At 38.3% G+C, this 15,949-nt stretch overlaps 1 protein-coding gene across 5 annotated transcripts in view; it reads right to left on the reverse strand.

Moving 5' to 3' along the window:
• Positions 1-15,949, reverse strand: part of PIKFYVE (phosphoinositide kinase, FYVE-type zinc finger containing) — a 108,870-nt gene that overhangs the window by 61,198 nt on the left and 31,723 nt on the right. For 3 of the 5 annotated variants that reach the window (XM_087919652.1, XM_026707762.2, XM_087919654.1), the window contains 6 exons: positions 13,769-13,858; positions 8,925-9,060; positions 7,067-7,224; positions 6,360-6,471; positions 4,124-4,271; positions 3,406-3,573 (listed from right to left, as the gene is read on the reverse strand). In XM_087919652.1, coding sequence (XP_087775778.1) covers positions 3,406-3,573; positions 4,124-4,271; positions 6,360-6,471; positions 7,067-7,224; positions 8,925-9,060; positions 13,769-13,858 — 812 coding nt within the window. Of the gene's footprint in view, positions 1-3,405; positions 3,574-4,123; positions 4,272-6,359; positions 6,472-7,066; positions 7,225-8,853; positions 9,061-13,768; positions 13,859-15,949 lie in introns of those variants that run through there. The other 2 variants (XM_087919653.1, XM_087919655.1) reach the window with 2 other exon arrangements.

Consider the following 15,949-nt stretch of genomic DNA (forward strand, 5'->3'; position numbering starts at 1 on the left):
ACCATATATGCATACATCTAGTATAAAATAGGATATACTGCTACAAAAAGACAGCTTAAATCCTATTTTAAGCCCTCATTTTGTTCTACATATTTGTGATCCTCTGCTCCTTCTCTGGAATGGGATTTTGCTGAACCCCAAGTACACTTTACACTTAAGAGAGTTTATGAGGCAGTATATACTGTACATTGCTAGAGAGCCATAGCAAATGGTCCCTAACACCATTATTAAGATTCTAGAAGTAAAGGCAGCATCAACACAATTCAAACACAATTCCCAGTTATCCTAAATACTCAGGGTGAAGTTTGACATACAGCATATGCAAACTACATTTGGAAAACTTTTAGTGAGGAAGTGTTGATTTGCCAAGCCACCTAGAACTAGATGTATGGTCCACAACATAATTTCTGACACAATGAACTGATTGCCAAAGAATTTAAAATATAATCATGCCTATTTGTATTATTTTAGCTTTTGAACCATGATATATAAACCCAGGTAACTATGGAATATTCTACAAAGTATAGTTTTAAAAGCAATATTTTAGTTAGAGATCTGAACTTGTCAATCTATCATAATTCCAAATTACTTACATAAATATTCTGCCAAAAATCTTCTCTTAAGAGAACAAGTCTTTACATCATGTTGTTTTCAGGAGAGGTAGGCAATCTTTTTAATTATAAATACATTTGAAGTGCTGAGTTCTGTCATAGATGCTCTCAAACATAACTGCTATGGTAGCTTGCCTAGTCACAAATGGCATGGCCGATTGCAAAATAGCTATTAGTGCATGGGATTGATGCTACTGCTTTTATCCTCCCAAGATATTATCTGCCATACCACTTAGTTTTGCTTTATTTCTGGAAGCCTGGGCTTATTTCCAAATATTCATTTGATTTACTGATCAAATATCACAACTTTCTGCCCAGCAACTAACAGTGTTGGGGAGGAAGAGCCTTATATTAGTTTCAAAGAAATTTATTTGCTAAGGAAGCAACTACAAATGGCTGGATATTTAAGATGCCATGCTGTAACAGCTCATCATTCTACACAGCAAGGATCATTCAACTGCTTGCATATTCTTATCATTGCTATATATTGCATAGACTTACTCTGAAATACAAAGTGAAGGTTACTTCTATTTCTTATATGTTCTTCCTATTTTTTCCCTCAAATTTGTACACCCCACATCAGGAATCATTCCTTGCTTCAAAAAAAGTAATTGCTGGAACAGAGTTATCTTCCAAAATAGCACTCTTCCAAAATACTTATAGTTCTTACTAAAATAGAAAGTGGTAATCAAATAGTGGCTAAATCTTCATATATGCCTTGCACAATTTGTTGGATATGTTCGCTGCCTTGAGATGTTTATAAAAATAATAAAGGTGAGATATAAACAAAATAAGTAAAACGATAAATACTTGGAGTCACAGTTAATGTCCCAATCAGCATAAAATTCAAGGGCTTGAACAAAGTGCCAGGCAGAGATTGGGTTGGTTTCATAAATGACTAAGTTACATTTTTGTAACATTTCCCACTGAGTTGCCAAGGTTTTTCTGCTTAGAAGCAAAATTCCTTTCCCTTCCAATGAAAACCAAGAAATATTTTCAAAAACATTTGGTATATTAGTATCATGCAATAATATTAGAAAAATGAAAATCATTCACGGGAACCGATATTATTAGTATTAATTTTAGTGAACAGTGTTGTTATTCCATGCATGAAGCAGCAGAATCAAATATTGAATTACAATATCTAAGGTTATTTGTTAGCTTTTGTCATTAGCATGGGCACAGGAAAATTTACCTTTTTATTTTATTTTCTTTAGGAGAACAGAATCCTCTGATGATTTTTGTGAAGCAAAGTTGTTAAAAGAAAAGATTAGACAAAAAGCTCATCCTTATCTCGATTTTTTAAAATCATTTTGTAAATCTCCCAGAGTCCCTCTAGCAGTGAGGTGGGCAGCATATAAATTTAACAGAATAATAGAGTTGGAAGGGATCTTGAGGATCTTCTAGTCCAATCCCCTGCATAAGCAGAAGATCCACTACTTGTGAAGGCAAGCTGTTCCACTGGTTAACTGTTGTCACTGTTAGGAAATTTCTTAGTTCTAGGTTGCTTCTCTCCTTGATTAATTTCCATCCATTGCTTCTTGTCCTGCCTTCAGGTGCATGGAGAATAGGTTGGTAGCATCTTCTTGGAACACTGCTATCATGTTGCCTCTACTCCTTCTTTTCACTAGACTAGACATACATAATTCCTGCCACTGTTCTTCATGTGTTTTAGCCTCCAGTCCCGTAATGATTTTTGTTGCTCTTTTCTGCACTCTTTCCAGAACCTCTACATCTTTTTTATAATATGGTAACCAAAACTGGATGCAGTATTCTAAGTATGGTCTTACTAAGGCTTCATAAAGCAGTATTAATACTTCACGTGACCTTGTTAATGCAACCTAGGATTGTGTTGCCTTTTTTGGCTGCTGCCACACTGCTGGCTCCTATTTAAGTGATTGTCCATAAGGAGTCCAAGACCCCTCTTATAATTACTGCTGTTGAGCAGGTTTTACCTAATTTGTACCTGTACATTTGATTTTTCTTGCCTACGTATAATACCTTACTTTTCTCTACATTGAATTTCATTTTGTTAGACAGGGCCCAGTGTTCAAGTTTGTTGAGATCCATCTGGATCTTGACCTATCTTCTGAATAAATTTAATAAATAATGTATTTATTTAACATTTAAATAAATGTTAAGTATTTATTTAATACATAAATAAATTTAATAAATAAATATTAATATTAAGAACTTAAAGGGGAGATCCTTCATTGCCTTCATTCTTATAATTAAAAGAAAATCAAAGTTTAAAATGCTTTATGCTTGCAACATGCAAGAGGCCTGGATTAAGCTACTCAATAGCTGGAAAATATATATGACAATGTCTTCTCTGTTCTTTTAAGAAAGGAAAGATCAAATACCCCAAAGCATTTTGTCTTAGACAGAAAAAAGAAAAGGAAATTCAGGTTCCTGCACTGGTCTGAACAAACTCTAAAATACTCCATTTAACACTATAATTTTATGAGACTAAATCTAAATTTAGTGTTTTCTATCTCAATACTCTACCCAAAATAGGACTGTCATAGCTATATCTAGGATGATCTGTGTTTATATCTGCTGTCTTCACAGTAGATGTTCATCAAAACTCTTACGCTCCAAGGAGAAAAAGCATCTGTCAGAGGAGTTATGCAAGAACTCACTGATAGCATAGGCAACACTTGTTGTTTGTAAAAATGAAAAACAGGAGTTTCCTAACTGTGAAAAGATTACAGGGTTATTTGGGGCATATCTGAACTGAGGCATCAGCCTTGCTTTCTCTTATGGGCGACTCCAAGTGGCAGCTACCTCCTACCTTTCTGATCAGCAGGATGAGGGGGCACATGTGGGTATTTGGAGTGCTTCTTGATATGGAAGTTCACGTTGTCCAGCTCCACATTCAGGCTGATGGAAGCAGCTGAGTCGCTGTCCATGGCAGACTGGAAGCTGCTGACTGAGGTACGCTTGCTAGGGCTGGCAGAATCTTTTGGATTTCAGTGAGGAGAAGAAAAATACAGGGAGGAGAGGGTGGGTGCAAACAACAGGTTTCAGGAGGATATCAAGGAGAGGAGAGACATTATCTTAATTACACAAAATTGACTGCTGGAGAAGGCAAAAAAAAAAAAGACAGTACTTTCATCCACTTGTATTTCATGGCTTTTCTAAAATTCTGATGGTCTTTGAGAACCATTTACTTTATGAGACCATCGTGCTACAGAGATATACTGCAAACACCTTATACATATTTAAAGCCTGAAAACAAAACTAAAACAGTCTAGCTGACTGTACAGAAAATGCTGCATTTGTTTAAGCAATCTTCTCAGTCTGGTATCCTCCAGATCAATTGGATTACAAATCCCATTTTTCCTAATGGGAGTTGTAATACTAAGAATTAGACACAGGAGTTGGAGGCAACTGGCATAAAAGGATTAGGGGGGGAAAGCATTTGCTTCTACAGTAGAGCAGGCAGAAAGCAGTGGCAATGGGACTAGCAGCTAAAATGGAATCCTCAAAAGACAGACGCAGAAACTCACTAGTCAGGTTGTCATCTCCTTCCTCTGCAATTTGCTCTGTGTCACTGTCATCAAATTTGATGTCTTTGAACCATGATGGCTCAGAATGACCCTCCACGGAGTTAACAGAATCGCTGTCTGGAGAAGGAGTTTCAGAAAATTCTGTGCTCTATAAAATTAATGAGGGAAGAAATACTAGAACATGAATTATGCAGAATGGAGATACGAGATTAACACGATCAATAGGACATTTGCAGAGGAAATTAAAAAAATGAGCAAAACGAGTAAGAGTATCTTTTCAAATATATTTTAAGTAACATTTTTCTGATAAAATCAGAACTCACAAATAAAACAATGAGAAACAAAAAAAGTAAATCAATAGTTGTTTTTCAGTATATGCAAATAAAGTTAGGAACCAATGATGAGTAACAGCCTTCTGATCCACAAAACAGGAAGTTTATTTTTGGCACAAGGAATCATAATTTGTCAAACTTTTGTTCTTTTCAGAACTCTCTTGCTCTTAAAAGTTCTTCCCTGCTATTCTAAATGGGGAGAAAATCTTTTGCCATGCTAATAAATCTCACCAGAAATTCAAATGATGACAAATCCATGCAAATTCTATCCCTGAAAATGAGAATGTTACCACCCACCCAATGGACAGCCCAAAGAATTTGTGTTTTTGAAATACATGCTTTCAGACACATATGTGGTGTTAACATACATTAGAGTTCCTAGTTTTTGCCACTTCATTCCATTACATGTTTGTTTAATTTACTGTCCTCTCTCACAGGCATAAAGATATTTAATGAAAGTCAGTAACTCACTCCCCTACTCAGTCACATATTATTCTTTAGAAAATATAGCTCTACTAATGATTGGTCACCATCATAATATTACAGAAAAGTTATTATATTTATTTGCAACACAATTCAGATAACAGCTTTGGAAATATTGGGATCAAGTCAAGGTAATTTTGCTGAAACTCAATTTTTGCTTCAAGTTTAGTACACTAACCTTTGCAACAGAGGACAGATACATACGCATTAATTGAGTAATTTTCTAGCTAACCAAACAAAAATGACATTAATCTGTTGCATCTAAAAGGTCAATTTTAACCTCATCACAGATGAATTCTACAAATGCAAGTCTGAAGCAAACATTATTGTAGACAGAAGAGAAAGAATTTCTAGGAACAAATATTAAGCAATATTTATGATAAGGAATAATCCTGGTATAAACTGGAAATGTGAGTTATCCTTATTTTTCTCCAAATGTGCAGGCAGTTAAAAAAAAGCTTTATATTTTCCCCCTACTACTGAAGTTATTTTATTTTATTGATTTCAAAAGACAGACAAGAAATAGATTATAATACATAGAGTTTCGAATTACCTCTTTACAACTGTAGGCAGTCATTAAATACAGGGTGGCAAAAATGTTCATTGAGCAAATAACTCTATCATCAGCCTGCCTCCTGTATATGACAAAGAAGTCTAAACTAGATCAAAGGAAAGAGTTGCATTGATAAATTAAAACTAATTGTAGACCACAAAGGAATAGCTGGCACACCAATCAGCAGCAGCAATGGAGCTGGTGGCATTGATGAGGCCTGGAAGTATTAGAGGTGCTTGGTAGCAAATCTTTCAAAGTGGTGGCAGATCCCTTTTAGTGGCAGCAATGTTAGGTGGGTGTAGAGTTAATTTAGTTTCAAAAAAAGTCGGCAAGCCATACAAGGCTGTTTTGCAGACTGGCTGATCTAAACGGTTACATGTTTGATATCTACAGTATATTTAAAGCTTTCAGAGTTTTTTTTAAAGTCTTGATTTATTTTTTAAAAATATCTCTCCGTTGATTTTTCTTCTGAAATTCGTGGAAAGTGCCTTTTTTTCAATGAAGGTTCCATAAATTTTTAACTTTATTTCTTGACTTTAGGTAAATAAGTTCACTTGTACATACATTTATTTTATATGCCACACATCTCACTTGGAAAAGTTGCTCTGGGCAGAAATTATCCTTATTTTTCTTATTTTCCTTCTTTAATTATCAGAAATTAAATTGCTTTCACACGCGTTTTCAAAAGAACCAATGGACACACTTTCCGAATAGTTGTTAAATGAAATGCAAAGGTCATTATGAAACTACAAAAGTTGCTATTCTGAAATTTCTGGCTCAAAAGATTCCAAAGCCACAAGACAATGATACACAGTTTTTTCCAAGCTACCCAACCCACACCTAACTTTTTCACAAAAGAAATCCATACCTGTAATGGTCTGTAGAGTGCATACTCATCTCTAAAGATTTGATCATGGTGACTGACGCAATCCAGCCAACGCCCATCTACTAAAGCCTGTCCTATTGCAATTGCTTGAGCTCTGGAAATAAGACCATTTTAAACCCCATGTTAATGAATACATGAGTTTTCAGCTTACTGTAGAGATGTGTTCTGACTACAGTGCTCAGAAGTAAATAATTCATATAGAAGATATAAGATTAAGATGGTTTTAAAAGTGAGCTTCAGAAACCCTTTTCCAACCAAAGGACAGCCAACCCAACAACCAGTTTGGTGAATTAGTTAAGGTGCTGGACTAGTAACCTGTCTGAATCATCATCACACAATCCTCAGTTTCTGACAGATGTTATTTGGACTATTTGAGATTAATAAATACAAAGGATTTTCTGACTCATTAACAATATACTACTAGAAGGTAATTAATGGATCAAAACAATTATTCTTATCTAAAAGTTGATCCCCAAAAGAATTTACTACAGCAGGCATAGATCGAGAACAAAAAAGATAAAAAATAAGTAGTATGGGGAAGGGTGGGTTTGACTGGATACGAAATACTGGAGTTTAATTATGAATAATTTTACATTTGCAGAACCCCTGAATTGGAATAAGCCCAATTATTTTTATCTTACTAACCTACATCAACAAACACTGAACATACTTATGAAAGACCCCAGTACCTAGTAGTGATGTGGCCATTTCTTATAAGCCAATTGACCAGTTCCTTCCCAACAATGCAGTTGGGGTGGGTACGCAGCCAGTAACGATGATCTTGAAACTCCATCCCACTGTTGTGATGGCATATTTTCTTCCACAAATCCTTTAACTGAACTGAGTCCTAGAAGACAAAATAATGACATTTCGAGATAGCACACATTTAGAGGGCTTAAGTGTTCTGTCTTGAGGAGTGCTGTTTACGCTGTTCCAAGTGATTTACAAAATTCCTTGTCTTGCCCCTCCCCTTTCCTGGATATACTGTTAAGACAGACAGTTTGTACAAGGGACAAATGCACATTTTATTTAATTCAGAATTTTAATCATTATTCTTCTGACTGAGAATGTTTAAAAATGGATTGTTGGCTTTCTGACACTCCAGAGAGCTTGTGATGCAAAGTCTCTTGATTCTTTTTTTTTTTAAGACAAATAACTAAAGAACCTTTTTGAAGATTTTGTGGTTTTTAGAATTAGACTGGACAACGTGACTGGTATGGGTGCTGGCATTATAGAGTGCCTATGTACTTCCACAACACACACAAGCATTGTCGTCAAATCTTTTGCCCTGCTTTATTTTTTAACACTTAAAATGTATGGAAAAGCAGTTCTTTCTCTTTTACCTACTCCATCCGCTTCCTTGCTTTCACTGGTGTATATCTACATACAAACATTTTTCAGAAAGGAAGAAAATTATAGCAGTTGGGGAATCAAACTCCAGAGAACTCAACCTACTAATTAGAATCAATCCTCTTTTTTTTAAAAAAAGATAAATTCTGCTACTGATAAATTGAACAGTTTGCATGTGCTTAAAAGAAGGATTTTGTTTTATCAGGACATGGTGGGGAGGTTTGCAATGTGGCAGTGTTTTAAAACAATCTAAGGGTTAATAGCCTATATATTCTTTTTTATGGCTATGTATCTTTGATTATGCAGGCCACCACAGGAATCAATCTGGAGATTGTGCCTATGGCATTTTCTCTGTTCTTTAGGCCTGGCAAAGAACAAGCAGGATTTTGATGTAAGTTATTCAGGCTTGCATAGAAGACACTATAACACATTGCATATCATATTAGTAAATATATCTTCTAACACTAACATGTTTGAGGGAGTTCAGAAATGGAGTTCCCTGCAACATCAAAAATTGACCTGCACAAGAAACAGAACATCCAAGGTGAATCCATTAAGTAAGGCAGTATACAAATGATTGCACAGACAAATAAATAAATAAATAAATCACAAGTTACAAAATTCAGAGTTGTGTCAACAAAAGCAATTGCAAGCCATGAGAAATATCAATTCATATATCTCTCATGACTGTTTGGAGTTAATCCTTAAATAATTGAAAAAATATTTCATGCAAAAGCTCCTATGTTAAATTGGACTATGTACTATGTAAAGAAAATACCATACCAAGAACTAAGAATTGCACAAGCAATGCACATACATGTTGCTTATTTCTTCCCCTGCAAAGGGGATTCAGAATTGCATAGCTATGTTTTTAGGCCTACCTAAATATATGCTCTTAAAAATAAGGCTTTTCTTTTTTCTAACTAATGCTAATTGTCTTGTGGTGAAAGACCATACACTTTCTTCACAAGTAGATGATCTCATGAAAATAGTTTTTCAAACTTTAAGATTATAATGATATAAAATGACATAATCTGCATATCCTTTGAGGAAAAGTGAGGTGCCAAAAAGTAATGCAAAACACAAGAGGACAATATAAAACAGGTAAACTTAAGAAGTCAAGTACCACAAACAGCAGTAAGATGTTACTTATTTCTGTTGCAAGGATGCAAGATACAAGAAAAGCTTGGCTTGTACCAGAAGAAGTTTGCGTTCATCCTCACTGGTCTCCTTCATGTAGGTTCGATTAGTTTGTGGGCTGACGGATGTCTCATAAGAAGGCACCATGGGAGACCCCGATCGATCCAGAGACAGGTTAGTTATGCTAGCTGATCTGGTGGGTGGAACAGAACAATGCTTGTAATCTTCAGATCACTCCAGCTGTACTTTAAAATTAACGTTTAACAGAACAGGGCAAAACTTCACCAAATGAAACACACCGAACACAGGAACTTTTTAAAGGGCTAGAAACTATTTTTTGCCATATAAATTTCTCCTTTCTTGATTTCCCAAATGATAAGAATTAAGCTGCTTGATTTAGTCTATGTGGCTTCATGCTGCCAAACTTCAGTACAGGTAGTCCTTGACTTTTGACCATGATTGAGCCCCAAATTTTCCTTAGCTTCAAATCATATAGAAAACAATCAGAACTGAATTCTGATCTTCAATCTAGAAAGCATATTTCACCTTGAACTCCCTGTAATCCCTGCTTTATTAATACTAAGTCTTCAAATACAGGGGCTGAGATTTGAATGTACAAAGGTCAGGAAAATAAGCATCAATATCCACATCCCTATACATGGTGTTCTTGCTGATCCCCTTCTTTTAATAAATAGTTAACAAAACCACACCTTCTCTCAAATTAGGAAATGCTGGCTACCTGGTTCAAATGAAGAGATTTTTTCTGGCTTGATCTTACAAGGATGGACATTACAGAAATTACAGACAATGTAATGTGTTTTGAATGAATCTCAGCATATTGACAAGAAGCCAGGAAGCAAAAGAACAAAGTGCAAGGCAGGAGGCTATTGCGTATCTTTGAGCATAAGCATTTTTTTCCTCAACTGTCCATAATTACTCTTGCTATTAATAATGAGATAAATACCCCATCAGACAATTGATTAGCTTAAGATATCATTAAAATTCACAACTTTTATTTTTTGTACTTCACAGAGAATAAACCAAGCATACTGTCCTTAAAGAAAGCAGTGGGCATACCAAAAGTAGACAAAGAAAATACAACAGTTTCAAAGCAATTACTATTTTTTTTAATGTTAAATATCTTTCTATCAGATCAGCCATTTTAAAATCTGTTTCCATTCATCTGGACTAGGAAACAAATGGGTATGAAACATTTTACCAGCTTTATGAAAACTGCTGAAGGGAACAGCAGAGCATATTGTGGAAACCTTTTTCTCAAATGGTCTGTGCTTCAAGAAATGCCAGCCAGAATAGCTGTGTTAGTTCACAGCTATTTTTTTCTTCACACATAAAATGGAATCTCAAATGATATATCCAACAGCTGCCCTCCTGTAGGGAGATAATGTCTCCTTCAACTTTACTTTCTTTGTACTTTGCCATTTTACATTTTGTATTTCCTAAACAGTTCATTTCTAAATTGCTGCAAAAACCACATCTCTCTCACACTCAGAACAATGAATGAGAAAGACTTAGGAATAAGCATGCATGCAACTTGACTCTGAGCATGCAGAGGTCTGTAGGTTGAGCAACATTACCTGGAAAGTAAATAACTGTAATATATTAAAGGAATAACACCTACATAAAAAGTTCTCCTGCTGCAAAGCAGTGTTCTAGTCTTTATCCAAAGAGTGTTTCTGAGGTCTGTATGTGATTTATTTTGGGGGGGGGCAGGATTTTTGGGAAGCATACCCACATCATTCCCAAAAAGACAGCTAAGACCATCCTAAAAGCTAGAAGAGCCAATTGAAATCAAGCTCATCAATTTGTTTTCTGGCAAATTTGCCTTTGTGAATGGCCTTACTTACCATAGCAGCCATTCTGTAAGAGCCACACACTTTCAGAATTCCAAATGTGCCCATTAGCTCCAAAGAGGCTGGTGATCTTTATCCTAGCTTGTTCTCTTTCTAACAATGCATTTCTAATTACATCCACTACTTTTATATTTATAGCTATTTAAATTGACTGAGAAGTGATTCTTGCAGAGAACATTCAGTTTCTGAAATTATTTATAAGATACTGATATTTACCAACTACAAGTAATTTGCTTACAGTAAATTCTCTCAAACTGTTGCATCCTTTTCAAAGACTTGCAATATACAGTTTCCATTCAGTTATAGACAACTTAAATTTGATATACATGTATTCTGTCAAATAACCATGATTTGTCTTTGACAAGGAAGAGCTCCTGAGGGATTCTGCCTAAGGAAGCAATATTTTGAAAATTACTTGTATTAATGTTGGCCAGGATAATGCTTTCACTATGTAAAGAGAACATCTCTACAATCCAAATAAATTGAGAATAGGGAAGGGAGGGAAGCAGAAAGTTTGGTATGAGTGGGAAGATTTTATACTCTTCCCTAGGCACGTTTTCTGTCTTCAAATTGTGATGTAAGATTTACACCAAATGTAATAAGAAATATAAAAAGAATGAAAATCAAAAAGGAAGTTTTAAAACAAAACTGATAAATAAGACACAGCAATCATTATAACTATATCTATATTATACTAATTAGGTCTGCATGATATTGTGCTATAAAGAGAGCAAAAATCAATACAGAATGACTCTATTCTTGTCAATCAACTGTTCTCTATGGTTAGAACTACTTGTAGTTAGAACTACAAATATAATTCCCATCCTACTGCTGACATATAGTAATTCATCAAAGCACTACTATCCCAGCTCAAGTGAAGTATTATACTCTCATAAGTATACACACCCTTTGCAATATAGCCAATAAGAATCAATGAGATCATATGATGAACCCATCCTAGTATTTCAGTGTCATAAAGGTCTTTAGAACACCATGAATCCAGAGCAAATGTGATGATGGCAGAAACAAACAACAGGGGGAGGGAAAATGTGTTATTTTGCTTATCTGTAAGTTGATTCATGATTTGGGTATCTAAGAATGGCTATAATTTTGAAAATAATTTATGAATGTTTAACATTTAGAAACTAGAAGTAGAATTTAATGGAATAAAATTAATAGTAGTAGAATGATAAAATTGATTTTTAAATATCTTATGGATTAATTACCGTGTTTCCCCAAAATATGACCTAGGCCAAAAATAAGTCCTAGCCAGATATTTTGGGGCAGTCCTAATATAAGTTCTACTCAAAAAAAAAAAAGCCCTAGTGAAGTGTTTTATCGTGGCCAGCATAGGAGGCAGCCCTTTCCTTCCCTGGTCACCTGATGGCTGCTCAGTCCCTTAATCGCAGCCTGTAGATCAGCTGAGCCAGTGAGGGGCGGGAACCCCTCAGGAACCTAGAGATGTTTTCAATGTTTCCAAGGCATTCTTGTTAACCCTAGACCTGCCCACAACACCAGGCAACATCGCAGCCAAGGGCCACTCTCTTCCACAGCTCACGTTGTGATTCTGCAGCAGGTGCAGACCACGGTTTGCACTCCGCCAGGCCTGGAGCTTGGGTGTTGCTCAGGCTGCTGCTAAGATGAGGCAGAAAGCCACGTGGTCTGTCAGAATCGGCTCCCCGCTCCCTCGGCAAGTAATTCTGGAAGATTGTGGCAAGTGTATACTTCTGGTAGAAGCAAAGTGCAGCCTGTCCCTTTCAAGCCATCAAATGTCATGTAAGAAAAGGGCAACTGGCAGGAAAATCCCCCTCTCCATTTTCCCACCAATCACCAAAAAGGTTCCATTCCAAGCCTTCAGGGTTCTAGTCCTGGGATATGCATCTGCTGGGCTTGAGAAAAGAGCAATAGGCAGGAAAATCCCCCTCCCAATTTCCTGCTGATCATCCTTTTCTCAAGCAACATGTGCTTATCTATCATAAGCACAATTTTCCAGAATTGCCTGCAAATCCTGTTACTGTGAGAGGCTGAACGCGCTCTCTGTGTGTGTGTGTGTGTATATGTGTGTGTGTGTGTGTGTGTGTGTGTGTGAGAGAGAGAGAGAGAGAGAGAGAGAGAGGGAGATGGATAAAGAGGAAACCCTTTCAAACAGCACTGCCTGTAATTTTTGTTACTCCCCTCCACCACTTCTCTCTCTCTCTCTCTCTCTCTCTCTCTCTCCTGTAAGTACATGCTTCCCACAATCTTCCAGAATTGCCTGTCAATCACCCGAAAACTGACTGTCAATTTTCTCAAACAGCAGCAGCTGGGTAGAGGTGGGGCGGGGCGGGGGGAAGCCAATTCCGACGGGCCACATGACTTTCTGCCTCATTGTAGCCTGGGCAACACTTGAGGCCTGGCAGAGCGCAAACTGTGTTCACCACCTGCTCCAGAGCCACAAGGTGAGCTGTGGAAGAGAGTGGCCCTTGGCTGCGAGCTTGCCTGGTGCCAAGGGCAGGGCTGGGGCTAGCAAGAGTATGCTGGAAACATCTCCAAGCGCCCAGACAAAACTCTCTGCTCTTGCTGGCTCAGGTGATCCATGGGCCGTGATTAAGAGGCCGAGCAGCCATGAGTGACTGCGCTCCCCGCCTCCTGCACCTCAAAAAATTAAGACCCCCCCAAGAAGCCTAGCATTTTTTCTGGGTCAAAGAAAATAAGACCGGGTCTTATTTTCAGGAAAACATGACACCCCCCATGAGGCATTTCATTGGGTGTCACCTCAGGAAGTCTGTTTTTGAAAAGAAATGATGGTGAGGCCAGACTGATAGACTTATGTTCAAACAATAAACCTTATTATAATACACTGTATTGGAACAGAAGACAAAAGGTCTGCACTCTCTCATGGAGACACTTTCATCAAGATATACAGTTATTCCAATATTGTACTAATGTGTTTTTTATTCAGGGATTATGTTGTTTATTTGCACAGTCAGCAGTACGCTGCTTCAAAGCATACTATTTAGTATGAGGGTGACCTCTGTTTGTATCACTTACCTATTCCGTGCAGGAGACTTTCCTGTTTCCTCCTGAACTGATCCAAGACGTGTTGATAAGGCAGAGGATGAAGAATCTGGGTGAATCAAGCTGCAAGTTAAGGATATTACATTTAAGCATCAGTTAGCACTGCATTAGAGAAGTTAAAAAGACTAATGGCACAGGCTGAAGAAGCAAGTCATTCTGTGCCCCCCAAAAATGAAGGAAGGGGTGTTGCTGTTGTTGTTAAGTCGAGGATAATCTGTATTTCAGAATTCATGGGTATGACATTTTATAGCTATTAATACCATTTATTGGAAAACTGTGTGTGGAGGGGGGAACTTTGGTACTTTTGGAAAAGGAGGTAAGGCACCACACTATATAAAATCTTTTGCCAAGAAACTGAGCAACAGTGATGCTGCAAGGCAAAGAAGTCTCTACAGGTAGTCCTCACTTAATAACCCTAATTAGTTCTTGCAAATCTGGACACTAAATAATGCAATCATTAAGTGAAATGTCACATGACCGCCTGCTTAGAGACTGCAGTTGTGGCAATCCCACTTGCTGCTGACTGAAATCCACACGGTCTTTAAGCAAGGACCCAGGCAAATCCAAGCCAGTTTTGAAAGAAGGTAGGGGACTGCCTCCACTTTAGGAGACGAGTCAGAGCCTTGTTTCCCACCAGCCTTCTTTCACAAAAGGACCCAGCTGGGATACAAAAGAAAGCCAGCATAAAAGAAAGAGCTGGCTGTGCTTGCAGCCCTCTGACTTGTGCACAAAAGGCTGACATGAAATAATAAGGTGAGAAAGAATGGGCGTTGGTAAATTTACCTGTGAATGCCCTTTCTATCTATGCTGCAAGAGAGCCCAGGATGGATAGACTCCTTCATATGACGTCATTAAGCTGGGTCTGTACTTGTATACATAAAAAGCCAGCCCCGGGAGAATCCCCAGCTTTGACGAAGATACTTGACAGACTGAAGAAGTGTCTCTGAAAGCAAACAATCCAATACATTAACATGCCTTACCATCTCCAGACGAACCAAGGGAGGGGCTGGGCTCTCTCGCAGCATAGATAGAAAGGGTGTTCACAGGTAAATTTACCAATGCCCATTCTCCTCCATGCTGCAATGAGACCCCAGGATGGGACATACCACAGCTTGCATGTCCACGGGCGGGTCCTCATCTGGCCAATCACTCCGATGGTGGAACCACTCACTGAAGAACCCGTCTGCCGAAGGCCGCCGTCGCCAAGGCAAAGGAATCCAGACGGTAGTGTCTGATTAAGGGAAACAGGGATGTCCACATGGCCGCTCTGCAAATCTCTTCCAAGGATGCCTGGGTGGCCCAGGCAGCTGAAGTGGCCTTACTTCTGGTAGAGTGCGCCATTAGACCACGGGGTACTGGACGAACCACCGCTTTGTAGGCTTGTGCGATGCACGTCCTGACCCACCTGCTAATAGTAGGGGAAGAGGCCTTTGCTCCCCAAGTGAGAAGGGGAAAAGGAGACAAACATGGCTTCTGTCTTTCTAAAAGGGGAAGTGCGCTTGATGTAAATTCTAAGAGCCCTGCTGACATCTAGAATATGCCACTTGTGCTCTAAGTCATGGTGAGGAAGGGGACAGAAGTCAGGTAACAATGTCTTGGGACCGGTGGAACCAAGTGTTAACCTTTGGGACAAAGGAGGGGTCCAGACGGAGAACAACCCTATCATTGTGAAAGCTGCAAAGATCCTGCCTGATAGAAAGGGCAGCCAGTTCTGACACCCTTCTGATAGAAACGAGGAAAACTACCTTTAGAGTTAGGAATTGGAGACACTGTTCTAAGGGGTTCAAAGGGAGGCTTCGTAAGGGCATTAAGAACCAAGTGAAGGTCCCCTGAAGGATACCTGTGCACCACAGGAGGGTGTAGGTTGGAAGCCCCTTTCAAATATCTCCTGACCAAGGGGTGATGGGACAAGCAAGGAAGCGAACCCCATGAAAGAACTGAGGAGAGAGCCGCTACCTGGCGACGTAAGGTATTGGGGGCTAAACCTTTCTCCAAGCCATCCTGAAGGAATCTAAGAACCTCTGCCAACTGGGCTGAGGAAGGAGAGACCCTCCTTGAGGCACCATTGGGAGAAAACCCTCCAGGTGGCATCATAGAGGCGCCTCATAGAAGGTTTGCGAAACGCCTGGATGGTGAGGATAACTCCCTCTGGGA

The sequence above is a fragment of the Pseudonaja textilis genome, chromosome 1 (assembly GCF_049901715.1).
Source record: "Pseudonaja textilis isolate UNSWEBS1 chromosome 1, rPseTex1.2, whole genome shotgun sequence".
NCBI lineage: Eukaryota > Metazoa > Chordata > Lepidosauria > Squamata > Elapidae > Pseudonaja > Pseudonaja textilis.